Source organism: Equus quagga, chromosome 2, assembly GCF_021613505.1.
Source record: "Equus quagga isolate Etosha38 chromosome 2, UCLA_HA_Equagga_1.0, whole genome shotgun sequence".
In the NCBI taxonomy this organism is placed as follows: Eukaryota; Metazoa; Chordata; class Mammalia; order Perissodactyla; family Equidae; genus Equus; species Equus quagga.
The window spans coordinates 125,633,904-125,646,956 of record NC_060268.1 but is presented as its reverse complement, the minus strand read 5'-3'; the positions used below and the strand labels follow the sequence as shown (position 1 = coordinate 125,646,956).

General features: G+C 55.0%; 1 protein-coding gene across 6 annotated transcripts in view; it reads left to right on the top strand.

Annotated features, from left to right (window-relative positions):
• The window catches only part of CDH23 (cadherin related 23), a 398,494-nt gene that overhangs the window by 164,555 nt on the left and 220,886 nt on the right, over positions 1–13,053 (top strand). For all 6 annotated transcript variants that reach the window (XM_046653203.1, XM_046653202.1, XM_046653200.1 and 3 more), the window contains one exon: positions 3,437–3,515. In XM_046653203.1, coding sequence (XP_046509159.1) covers positions 3,437–3,515 — 79 coding nt within the window. The remainder of the gene's footprint in view (positions 1–3,436; positions 3,516–13,053) is intronic.

Sequence of the window (13,053 nt, the reverse complement as noted above, 5' to 3'; positions counted from 1 at the left end):
TGCGTAAGTGGGTTACTTTGGAGCCCTGGGTCTCTGGGGCCTGGTCTCAGGCTTCTGGTGGGTGTCCCAGGGCATCGTGCCCAGGGCTGAGTGCAGAGAAGGTGCTCAGAGCCACCTTGTTGATTGAAGTGAGGGCGTGACAGTGGCCAGGCAGCCAGAGCAGCTCAGAGCAGACCCCTGCACGGCCATGCACTCGCCTTGGCCACATCTCACAACCTCAGGACCACTTCCTTATTGGGAAACTGGGGCTAATAATGCCCATGGTGGTACAAAGAGGGTTTTTTTTATTTGTGGGTTTTTTGCCATTTTTGGAGATAGCACGCTCCGCTCTGTACAGCACCCAGCACTTTCAGGGAATAGCAGACATTTAGTCACTGTGGTTATGAGTTGTCGACCCTTTGGCCCCTCGAGGCCACCAAAGCCAATGCCTGGGGAGCCCCCAGGAGCAGGTCTGATCATGACCCAACACAACTCTGCCAGACAAGGGAGTAAGCTGGGGGTTTTGGACTGTCCCCGACGCCCGCAGAATCACCTCCGCGTCCGCACCCCCTGCCCTCCTCAGTCTTCTCCATGCTCGAAAGGAGCTCTCCAGTTTCTGCGTCTCCTGCACACTCTTCTCCTGCAGGCCGGTCCCCTACACTCCAAGCCTGACTTTTCCAGGCTTCTAATCGGTTTCCATGCCTGGATCCCAGCCCTCCGTGTCCCTTTACAGCGTGGAACCCTCACTAACACGGTACTTCCCAGGCCGGCCAGGGCTGCCAGCCTCCCCCCGCCCCAGGACCCAGGCAGCACCCCCTTCCCGGCCTTTCTGCGGGCCCGGGGCCGCCACTGGGACCCCGCCGGCTCCCCTCGCCCCTCCTCTTTATCTGCGGCTCCCAGCGCGTATGCCTCTCTCTATCAGTGTATCAGGCCGGCATGCCTCATCTAAAGTGTATATATTACCTAATAAAATCCTTCTTATTTGGGATTATTGCATCAAATTTTAATTTCCTCACTCGAGCAGCAGCATGTCGGCCTGCCCGTCACTGAAGGACCGATAGAAGGTGAAAAGAGCGGATAAACTGCACAAATTACTGCCGGCCGATGCCTATCAGCCCTTTGACTGGAATTGACTGGAATTAAGGACTGAGAAATAGGATTTTCTGCCTCAGAATCTGCTGTGGCAGCTCTTGTCGGAAGTCCCCTCCAGCCCCCACAGGCCTCCTCCCCCAAAGGCACCTCCCACTCCTGAAGCAAACTGCACGTCCCCCTTTCAAGTTCTTAATCCTGTCATGGAAATGCCGTGGGGTAGGGGTTCCCACTGAGCCGGCGGGGAGGGAGGTGCACGGGGACCCTCGAGGCCAGGCGGAGCCCTGTTGGGCTCCAGCGTCAGTGGCTCTCCTGGCCGGCTTCCCTGGCCGGTGGCAAGCACAGAGCAGGAGACACGGATTCCTTCTAGAGACGTCCCAGCTCCTCTTGACTTTGCCCGACTTCCCCGTGGGTACCTAAGCCTCATAGGCTGGGCTGCCTTGGGCGCTTCACCTGCCCCTCACTTTGGCTCATCTGCTGGGCACAGAGTCCCAGTCCTCTCACCTCTGCCACCCAGCGTCCCCCAACACAGCCCCTCATCCCCCAGACACCCTCACCCCAGCCCCCACCACACTGTGACTTCAAGCCAACTCCTGAACTGCAATCTCCTCCCGTATGTGCCCGCTGTTGGGTGGTGTGAGGGAGAAGTGGGAGACTGTCTGGCACCCAGCACAGTGCTCAGCACACAGTAGGCGCTCAGTGCATGCTGGCTCTCCCCGGGGAATGTTAACTGTTCTCCGTAACCCCCAGGGAACCCTTCCCTCCAGGTGGGGATCATTAATCTGGTGCAGAGGAGTCTGGGTTTGTGAAGCTGTTTGGACCATCACGTGCGGGGCGGCCGCATTTCCCAGGAGGCCTCCTCCTCCTCACGCACGTGGTTCCTGGGAAGGGAAGAGGCCTGTGGCAGGGTGGGCCCCGTCTCTCGCTCTCCTGTGCCCGCTCGCCCGCTCCCCCCGCCGTGCCCTGTGGGCCCCAGCCAGGGCCCCCTCTGGGGAGCCAGCAGGCGCAGCGCCCTGCGAGGGCCGCTCCGGGTGGGACAGGGCTGCGCTTCTCCACCCTTGTCTTTGGAATAAGTTTCAGTATATTGAAAATATAATCACTGAGACTTTGAAACAAGAGCCATGGGTTCCCAGGAGCCCCTAGGCCTCCTCGTTAATTCCTTCTCATAACATTTCCAGTCTTTTTGGCTGCACTTGTATTAAAAGCTCAGGATTTTATTAAAAATGGATTTATTTACCCAAAAAGAGATGAAACCCCAAACTTTGTCAGAGCCTGTCAGAGCTCACTTCAAGGACGCTCACATGTGGCTCCTCCTGGGGAGAGCCAGCCTCTTGTCGCTGGGCCTGGATGGCCTGCTGACCCCTCTGGGCCCTGCCCACCTGGCGGGAGACTCAGGCAGCCCAGGGCAGGAGTGCCCGCGGGCGATGCTCACAGGGTTCTGAGGACTGAGGGCTCTCGGGCCACCAGGTCCCCTCTGCACAGGCCAGCACCGGCCCCCCCAGTGCTCCTGAGGCTGGCTGTCGGAGGCCCAGCCCAGCCCAGCCACTCCCGGGTTGTATGCCTGGGGCGTGCAGCTGCCCCTGCAGGTGTATTGTTCAGCGACTTTCTGGATTGGTGCTCTGTAGGCACTGGGCCCGGTTAACCTGGCAAGCTAGTTCCTGCCCTCAGCAGACCAGAGGCTACCCAGGGACCCTCATGCTGGGGAACACGTAGAACCCAAGCCGGATGGGGCTGTAAAAGAGGGAGTCGTCCCCATGTTCAGAAAGCCTGTCCTGGCAGCTGGAGCCTCAGGCCAGAGTCCTGTACCCTGGGGACCTCCCCTTGGGGACAAACCCAGGTCTCTCCTATGTGAAGAGTGACCCCAGGAAGGGCAGACCCCCCCAAAAAAAGAGCTCCCTGTGGGGTGACATTGGGGGTGAGCAGCTAGTGTAGACCTGTCACAGCTAATGCAGTGCTTCCCTCTGACCTCCCAGGGCCACCTGGGTCTGGGGCTATTGGCCGTGTTACAAGATGAGTCTGTCTTCAGGTCAGAAAGCCTGGAGGGCAAAGGTTGACAGGCTTCTCTACCACGTTCCTCCTTCTTTCTTGGGTGGTTCATCCGCATGAGGGGAGATGGGGAGGATACGGGAGAGTGAGAGCATCGGCAAGATGGGGACTCCCCAAAGGACATTGAGGTGTTTGCCTGGGGGCCTCAGTGTATGTCCCAGTGACAACGGGGCAGCTGAGGGCTGAGCACTCAGCACTTAGGCTGGCCTTGCAGCCAGGAGTCCACCTGGGGAGGAAAACCATGAGTGCCAGGACAGCTGCAAAGAAAGACAGCAGCCTGGGGCCCGGCAGCCGGACTCAAACCTCTCCTCCCTCCCCACAGGGCACGACAGTGCGCATCATTACCGCCATTGACCAGGATAAAGGATGTCCCCGGGGGATTGGCTACACCATCGTCTCAGGTAAGGCCAAGGCTGCCCCTCGCCCTCCCTGTCCCCACCCAAGAAGAGGCGCTATAAGAGTATCAGGCTCTGCTGCTCTGAGAGGTCTGTGGCCGTGTGGGGCAGTGGTACAAGGGGACCTGCCCCCAGGGACAACCCTGGCCAAAGGCCCCAGGAGAGGGACCAACTGGGTGAAGGAGGGAGGAGAGGAGCCTGGGACAGAGGCTGAGAGGGCTGGGGCGGGGGGTGGTGTGGGGGCAGGGTCGTGCACTCCTGTCCAAGGGCTGAGGCCTCTGGGCACTTCAGGGCTCTGAGCCTGGGGCGCTGGTGACTCCCACCTAACCTCCTTCAATGCTCTAGGGTTTTCTTTGTTTTTCTTTTCTTACTTGATGAAAAGGTGGCAGTTTTTACATCATTTAGAATTAACAGAGCTGCATCTCCAGCTGATTGCATGCTCTTTTCACATTTCTGACCATTAGAAATTAATGCCTCATCTGGAATATTGTGGGGGAGACACACAGGCCCTCCTCCCCAACCCGGACCCCTCTTCTGGGCAGAAAGGTGGTTGACTGCAGAGAGGGTTCTGGATGATGGGTCCCTGACCCCACCTCCCCACCCAAAGACTGACGAGGTAGCAGCTCCATTTGGCTATCCAGGGGCTGGTGGTTTTGGAGCAAAGGAGCTGGTGAGAGGTCCACCAGGAGCTGTGCACCCCACACACTCTGGCTCTGTCCTGTCCTCCCACCCCCACCCACCGTGGCCTCCCTGCTTAGCCCACTAGTCAGTGAGGGGTTAGCCTGGTGCATCTCAGCAGGCCAGACTGATGACCAGAAGGACAGGAGGCCACCAGGCCAGTGTCCACCCCATCGCCCCCACCCCCAACATACCGCCCAGAACAGGGAGTGGCATTGTTGGGGCATTTTCTCCTTTCAACTCAAAGGACAGCAAGTTGTAATGATCAAGAACATAGAGGGTGGAGTCTCTTAAGTACGTTGCCCTGAGTGGGTCTCTGTACCTCAGTTTCTCATCCATAAAATGGGAGCAATAAGAGTACCTACCTAGGGTGGTTCAAAGATCAGAAGACTTAATATATGTAAAGAGCTTAATTAATGTTTGCAAAGTGCTTTGTGTTAGCTTTATTATTATTATTACTGCCAGCAGCTAATAATACCCTAGGAAGCTGGGGGTTAGCTGGTGGGGAGGGAGACCCCTCACATCCTTGGGAATGCAGAAAATCAGGGTATTATGGGCTCCCTGTGACCTGCAGCTGCTGCCATGACTATTACTGTGCCCCAGGACCCAGAGCAAATGCCGGGCCAGCCCGTGTGGTGAGCAGCAGTGTGGGTTTGGGCTTCTGCTCCCGTCACCCCATTTTCTCCCCATTCTGGTGCCCTGCACAGGACGCAGCACAGAGTAAAGCCCCACATGCACTTATCAAATGAATGAATGAATGACTCTCATTCTAGGGTAGTGAGTTTTCAAACTCCATTATGCCCAAGAATCACCAGGGGCTTCTACCAAAAATGCAGAGTCCTTGGCACCCGTGGAGATTCTCATTCTGTAGGACGGGGAGAGGCCAGAAATGGTCGTTTCCTGCAGCGCCCCAGCTCAGGTGCAGGTGATCTTTATGCCAGGATGTCGGAAAGCCGGTCCTAGGAAGGAAGCCATTTTCCAGGAAGGCAGAGTGCCCCTGGGAATTAGGGGGCCTGCTCCTGGCGGGCAGAGGAGGAGGGAAGCCCACGATGGTGCTGGTCTCCTTCTTGAGCCTTTCAAGTTGGGAAGAAAAGCAGGTGCCTCCCAGTGACAAAGGCTCGTGTTAGAGATGTGAGGGAGCACTGCGAGCCCCAAGGGTGGTGGGGTTGGGGGCCAGGATAAGAGGCAGTGTGAAGGGGACACCTGGCTGGATGGGGGATTGTCTTCGCATCTCGTTGCCTCTGAACTGGTTCCAGACATAACCCAGCCTGGATGGAGATGAGGAACAGGGAGCCAGGACATGGCCTGAGGTCACGGCCAGACAGGAAATTCCTGCAGTGATGCTGGGAGGCCATCCTCCAGGGCATTGCTCTGTGCTGGATGCCAGGCCACCAGCCCCAGCCCCACAGGTCTCCTCCAGCCTTCATAGATGGCCTGAGCCAGCTCCACCTCCTCACCCACTTCCCTTGGAAGCTGGAGGGCAGAGCTGCTGAGCCTCTGGTGTCTGGACTGGACTTGGAGCTTGGAGCCTGTGGACAATTGCCTATAGCAGCATCCGAAGAGATTTCCAAGGGCAGACTCTCGTAGGCCAGGTTCCCAAGTGCAAACAACAGGATGTGAAAGGGGACCCAGGATGTGAAACTACAGGTAGGGGATATATGTAAAGGTGGAGGCAGGAGGCAGAAACTTCTGGAAGGCCTGGAGCACTTAGCATAGTTTTATAGGATTCCCACTGCCAGCACAGATGTGCCTTGAGGGCTTTTAGAAAGGATGACAAATGGGTTTCCTCTCACATGCCAACTTTGATTGATTGGTAATGGTTGCCTGAAGAGGACCATGAGGCCAAACAGGCTCAGTGTGGCGTTCAGCTGGTAGAGTCTGCTGTGGGTGTGGGAAGGGAGAGGGCAGCACCTGGAGCAGCTATTTGCCATTTTTGGTAAGATAACACTTGGACCACGCTCGCAGGGTGGCCTCAGTGGTCCTCTAACTATCTCATGGGTGTTCGTCACCGCCTGACCGCACCCAAATCCCTTTCAGACAGCTTGAGGAAAGGGCAGACCTTCTTGTTTTCTTCCCTCCCCTTCCTGAGAACCTGGCTCACTGCTGCCCACCCACCTATTCCCGCCTGCCCTCTCCCCTGGCCCTGGGCTGGCATGGTGTCCCTGCGAGCCCGCCTCAGTGTGAGCCTCAAGCAGGAAGGCAGGCAGGAGGATTGAGTCCCGGGGAGCAGATGGACAGGAGGCTAGGATTTGGCCTCGTCTCCACTTCCCTCGACCAGTAGACAGTGCTGCAAAGAACACTTTCTGCCAAGGGTCTGGCCCACTTGCCTGCTTCTCCCACCACCTTCAGTCACAGCCCTTTCCTGGGAGGCTTGGCTGGTGCCCGTTTGGCTTGAAGCAGGAAGAAGGGACGCCCCATGAGGACACCTTCACGTTGACTGCCCCAAGCTGCCCTGAGTGCCTGGGGAGCCTGCTCCAGCCCTGGGCACTCTGGAACCATTTTCATTTGAAAGAAAGAACTGAGGTCCTCAGGGGCTCTGGGAGCCAAGTGCGAGTCTTGAGGGCCACAGAGGGTGACCAAGTCTCCAGGATCCTCCAGAGCCTGGGCAGGCGATGGGTCTGTCTGCCTGTGGGTGGACACAGGCCTGAGCCCCCAGTGATCCATGGCACACAGTTAACCCACCGGCTTCCTGAGGCCCTGTCCCCTCCAGGCTGTTCATCAGCCCTGCAGCTGGGGGATTTATGTCTGCACACCAGTACTTTCCCCGTTACTAATGACCCCTCTGTTTTGCCAAGAACAAAAAAGCCTTCAGCGGTAAGTTATGGCTCCATTGCCATCAATTTGTTCTCAGTCTCTCGTGGCCAAACTGAGACTGAAGAATGACAAGGATCTTTCCCATAGAGGATCTGGCACGGGCCCCATCTGCTCTCTCAGCCTGTGCCTGCCCTGCCACTCACCAAGGGCATCACTTCCTCCAGGGCCCCACCGAGTTGGGGCTCAAGGGCTCCTGTCCCCAGTGGCCCACCCAGCCTGTGCTCTGAGCAGACAGATTTCTCTACCAGACAGAGAAGATCCTGCTTCGAGGAGCAGCTGTGCCCCACTCCACCACAGAGCACTGGACTTCAAGTCCAGAGTTGTGTGTTTGAGGCCCAGCTCTGCTGCCTGCAGCAGTGTGTCTGAGCAAGGCATTTGACCCCTCTTAACCCCATAATTCTCATCCATGGAATGGGGTTAATTATCCCATGGCAAATAAGGTGGTGCCAGAGGGACTCTAAAGGGCCATAAAATATTAGGCATTATCAATTATCAAGGGAAGATCAGGACCAGGGGTCCTTGGGACCCCTATTCACCCATTTCCTCTTTCATTCAAGTAGAAATGTGGTTGGGCATGCAGGCTCCAGGGCCTCTGTCCAGGCTGGTGACCACTGGCTGTCCTGTCCAATACAGTCTCCTGTGTGACTACTGAGCACTTGAAACGTGGCTAGACTGAATTGAGATGTGCTGTAAATATAACCCACAAGATTTTGAAGACTTAGTATGCAAAACAGATTATAAAGTATCTCATTAATAATGTCATATTAATGACATGTTGAAATGATATTGTAGATATACTGGGTTAAATATAACATATTATTAACATTAACTTCACCTATATAGTTTTTCTTGTAAGGTGGCTCCTAGAGAATTTAAGATAACACATGTGGCTCACTTCTCTTTCTATGGGTGTCTCTGTTCCAGAGTTAGACTGCCTTGGTTTGCCTTCTACACTGACTGACTGTGTAACCTTCGAAGCGTCAGTTTCCCATCTGTAAAATGGAGGTAGTCGTAGGCCGTGCCTCACAGGGATGCTGTGAGGGTTCAGTGAACTAAGACACGGAAGCACTTAGAAGAGAGCCTGGATTTAGAGTAAGTGCTCACCAAGTGGGGACTCTTGGTATCCACCCCAGTGGATTAAGGGTCTTCTCTGGGCTAAGAACTGTGCTGATGTCCTGAGAGCTGGTGGGGCCCGAGGCGCCGTCGTGGCCTCAGGAGCCTGTGGTGTGGTCCAGGAGGCAGACCAGATTGTCCCAGTGGAACACTGTGAAGAGAAGCCCAGGCTGTGTTGATCATTGTTGATGTGGAGTGATGGCTCCCTGGGGGCTCCGTTAGACTATTCTCTCTACTTTTGTGTATGTTCAAAAATATCTGTAATCAGAAGTGAGGAAGAATTCATGGGGGGAGCACCTCCCCCAGCAGTCACCAGGGTGGGGACACTCACTGGGGAGAGATCGCCTAAGCTATGCACTGACTGACGAGCAGGATCTGTGGAGGGGGGGGTCTCTTGCAGGCAGAAGGAACGACATGCACCGAGATCCGAGAGTGGGAAAGAGCATCGCACTCATTCAGCATGGCCAAGCACAGCGCAGGGGAAGCTGTGGGGAGGGAGGGCACAGTGAGAGGCAGGGGCCGGCCTTGTAGGGTGTGGGATGTCCTGCTTGGGAGAGTGCCAGGTCCTGAGGCAGCAGGGGGCCAGGTCAGCAGGGAGGGCTGTGGTCGGGGGTACTTGTACAAAGTTCACTGTGGGCAGGCTGGAGCTAGAGGGTTGGGCGAGGGCACGCGGGAGCCAGAAGACCAAGCAGAGGAGGCTGCCGAAGTGTCCCCCAGCTGGCCGTCACAATGGGGGAACAGAGACAGAGCCAAAGGAGGCGAGGAGGCGGAGTTGACAGGAGGTGACTGGTGGCAGGTGGTGTAGGTGCAGGAGAGGCCCAGCACCGGCCCTTGGCCCGAGATGCTTTTAGAGCCCCCTTGGGCAGGGAAGTTGCTTAATTTAACTTCCAACTACTATTTGTTCCAGGGAGGCATCCTCTCTTCCCAGGTAAATGATCCTGAGTGAATGACTAAAACTCTCAAAGCATCAGTTTTCCCATCTTATAACTGTGGCCAATGGTATCTTTCTCATAGAGTTGTGAAAATAAAAGTGTATAGAATATATATAAAAGAATATAATGAGAGTATTCGTACAATGAGTGGCATTTGGTCAGTGCACGGTAGGCCCTCAACAGATGCCAGCCATTTTCCTTCCTGCCTACTGCCCATCAGGATGCGGGAGAGACAAGCACATGCACACTGTCAGAAGCCCATATTGCTAGCTGTGGCCCCTCTTCCAGTGGACAAGCCAGGCTCACCTAGGTGGCCAGGAGCCCAGGCTGAAGGCTTCTCTCAGTCAGCCCCAAGAGCACCAAGGCCCAGGATTCAGTCCTGCACCTCTCCAGCAAGCACCCAGACTTTTCATCATTTCTCCATCACCTGTCGCAGGGAGCCCTTCCACGGAGGCTGTGGAGCAGTGCTTCTCAAAGCGGGGGCCTCGGACCCGCAGCAGCAGCGTTACCTGGGAACCTGTTAGGCCTCCCCAGAACTACTGAGTCAGACACTCGGGTGGTGGGGCCCAGAAAACTGTCTTAAGCCCTCTAGATGGTTCTGACACTGTCTGAATCCTTTTTCCTGCACCGGAAGCATTTTCATTTTCCACAAATACCAGACTGATGAGTTCTGTCATTTGATTCTCTCCTTCCTATAATTGATGCTAAGCAGGCTCCTCTCCTGTGCCAAAGGACCCTTGCCACCCTGGGGTGTGAGGATTTGGTGAACAAGCCCACACTAGCACTTTCTACCACGTTCTGTGTCACAGCCCCCCTCTCAGCCCAGACCCCACTCCACTGTCCTCTTTCCAGCTGAAGAGCCTTTATCACGCCTGGCAGCCCACATCGCTTTCCCCATCTGAGCCCTGCTTCCCTGGGCCTTCTGCAGCAATGCAACATCCCCCGGGCGGGGAGGGGAACCCATTTATTGGATGCCTGCCGTGTGCCAGGCAGTGGCTGGACGTGTTTATCCCTCACAATAGTGTAGGAGGGAGACATTTTACATTTCGTGGACTAGAAAGCAAGGCTCAAAGAGTTTACATAGATTGGCTAAGGGTCACAGCTACTAAGCCAGAGAGCAGAGATTTGAACCCAAGTCTCCTGGGTTCCAGAATATACTCAGTTTCCTTGACAACAGTGGTTCTCAAAGTGCGGTCCCCAGACCAGCAGCATCAGCATCACCTGAGAATTATTAGAAATGCAACATTTTGCACCCTACCTTAAACCTGCTGAATCAGAAACTCTGGGGGTGGGGTCCGGGTGATGCTGCCACTGCTGGTCTGGGGACCACGCTTTGAGAAGCGCTGGTCTGGAAGAACATGTGTCCTCAACAGGGGTGAAATCAATCGCAAGGGGGCAAACATTTGTTTTGAGGGGTACAAAATAACTTACTCTTTTTATGAATAAAGCACTGATATACATACAGACATATGTTGTATCTGTGGTGTTGAAATCTCATGTTTGAGCGGGGAGCAGTTAGGAAAAAATGTCTAAAATGGCTGCGGGAGGAAGACCATAATGAAAAAAAGGTTGAGAGACGCAGGCCTAGAGTACAGAACAGAGGAGCAGGATCAGGGCCGAAACCCCTCCCTCCCAGCCTAAAGGGCAATGACCTCACCTCTGGGCACACTGGGCCCTGTCCAGGCATGTGAGTGAAGCACAACTTCACTGCCACTCTCTGGATTTTACTTCTAATGCTACCAACTGAGGCATTTCCTTGAAAGTGCATTGAACGCTTTGAGGTGAGTCTGTATGTATGCGTGCATATGCGTGTGTGTGTGAGTGTAGGTGTGAAAAGAGAATAATCAGATACAGTCAGACTCGCACAAGCCCACACCCCCCACAAATGCCAATACCTGCATCGGGCCCCTGGCCATGGCCGGTGGGGAGCTGCTATCACAGGACACCATCGTCTCAAACACATCAAAGCCCGTGATTAAGCCGCTCGGCATTTTTCTCCCCCTGAGAAGTGGAGGCTCAGGGAAAGCTGACCTGCTTTGGAGATCTGAACTGCACGCCACAGCCCCTGGCTTGGGGTGCACAGTGGGTGCCTGGAACCCCAGAAACGTCAGAGCACAGTGGGGAATGGCCCATCTAGCTGGAGCCAAGAGGTGGCCAGGGAGGAATCAGGTCAGATCAGAGACAGGTGGTGGGGCCGGTTGGTGGAGGGCATAGAAGACAGAAGAAGTGGGTTCTCGAGCATGGCTGGGGTGGAAGGGTGAACATGAGGTCATCAAAAGGTTTATCTCCTGGGATTTCTGGGTGATTGGAACCGGAAGCCCTGGAACAAGGGTGATCTGCTAACAGGCTGTGGCTCCAAGCGAGGGGAGAACAAGGGAAGTCACTGTGGAGATGCACAGGAGGAAAGCCAGCAGGGTCTGGTGAGGTACTGAAAGCAGACGGTGCAGGAAAAGGAGGCAGAGAAGCTTCTAACCTGAGTCTAGGTTTCTGGGGATTTTGTAGTGTCCTAGGCAGAAAGGGGCATATTCATAAGGAAAGCGGATCTGTTTACACCTGTGACTGCCACCCTAGACCCATGGCACCACATGTCAGAACTTCCCAATCCCAAACCAAGACAGACATCACTAACTGATCCCAGCACACTTTCTGACTGAGCCTGGATGGGCCTCCGAGCCTTTCCTACCCAGCCCTCCAGCAGCCGCTAGCAGTCGGCAGGCGTTCTCTCCAGAGCTGGAAAGAATGTGCTGTCCAGGGTTTATCCCATGCTCTCTTCTTTCAAAAATGTCTAAGGACAGTGCCTCTGAAGGGTTTTCTATTTAATTACACAAACACACTGGCATATTATTTACACTGCCCTCCCACCACCATACCAAAGCGGCCGCCGTGTGTCCCACCAGGACTACACTCCTCCTGATGCTCTCCCCCTTGACCTTTCTCCCTCCTCTCTTCAGGGATCTGCTTCTCCCCAGCTGTGCCGCGCCTCTGTGATAACCAGAGTCTTTGTCCTTCCTCCCTCCTGGACCGAGGCCCTGCATGCCCTTGTCGGTCACGGTGGCTTCTTTCCCGTGACTCACATTGGTCAGTGGACATGTGAGAGGTTTCACCGGCAAATGGCCTGAGACCCTCCGTTTCTGGTCTCCTCTTTCCCTCACCCTCTCCACAGGCAGGAGTCTCTGTCCCTTGCTTGGGACACGATAGCCTCCTGGGTGCCCGTGTCCTGTGGGAGAGCCCCCAGGACGTGCCCCCGAGGCCCCACCAGAACTCCTTCTGCTGCACCTGAGTCTACCTCCGGGCTGCTCCGCTCAGGGAACAGCTGCTCTCCCAGGTGCTGGGGGCAGACCCGTCACGGCTGGAGGTTACTTTGGGGGTTCGGGGTGATTCTAGTTCATGGCTGAGGGTTGCCTGCGGGGGAGAAGTTCTAGTCTAGTTTCCCAATGTCCACAGGCCTTTGTCTTTTTGTTTAATGTGGCTCTTTTCCACTTTTTTCTCATCTCCAAGGTGTCTGCTGTGTGTTGGACTTCCAAGGGCTTTGAGATCTTTGGAGGATTATGAAATTAGCCACCACTTATTTTGCGTCCTCGTTCTTTACTTGGCCCATTCGGGCACCCAGAATTAATTCAGACATAATTCTCGGCTCACAGTCAACCTTGACCTATGTACGGCCCTCTTTAGTTTCTTTGTTAATTCCTGATAGTCCAGTGGACACCTGTGAACCCACTGACCAACCCAAGAGCGAGGTGTCTCCCACCCCTCAGTCTGCAGTGTCCTCCTCCAGCGACCCCCTGCCTCCCCACCCCCAGAGCCGTACCCTTCACTCTGGCATTTTTTTCATTCTGTTGCTTTAAAAACATTTTGTCACATGTACGTGGATCACATATTGCTTGGATTTAGTTGTCTTTGAACTTTATTTAAAAAGTATTGTATTATAGTCTCCTGGGACTTGTGTTTTCTACTCGACGTTGTGTCCAAGATTCATCCTTGTATTTTTGGTGTACGTATCATTTGTC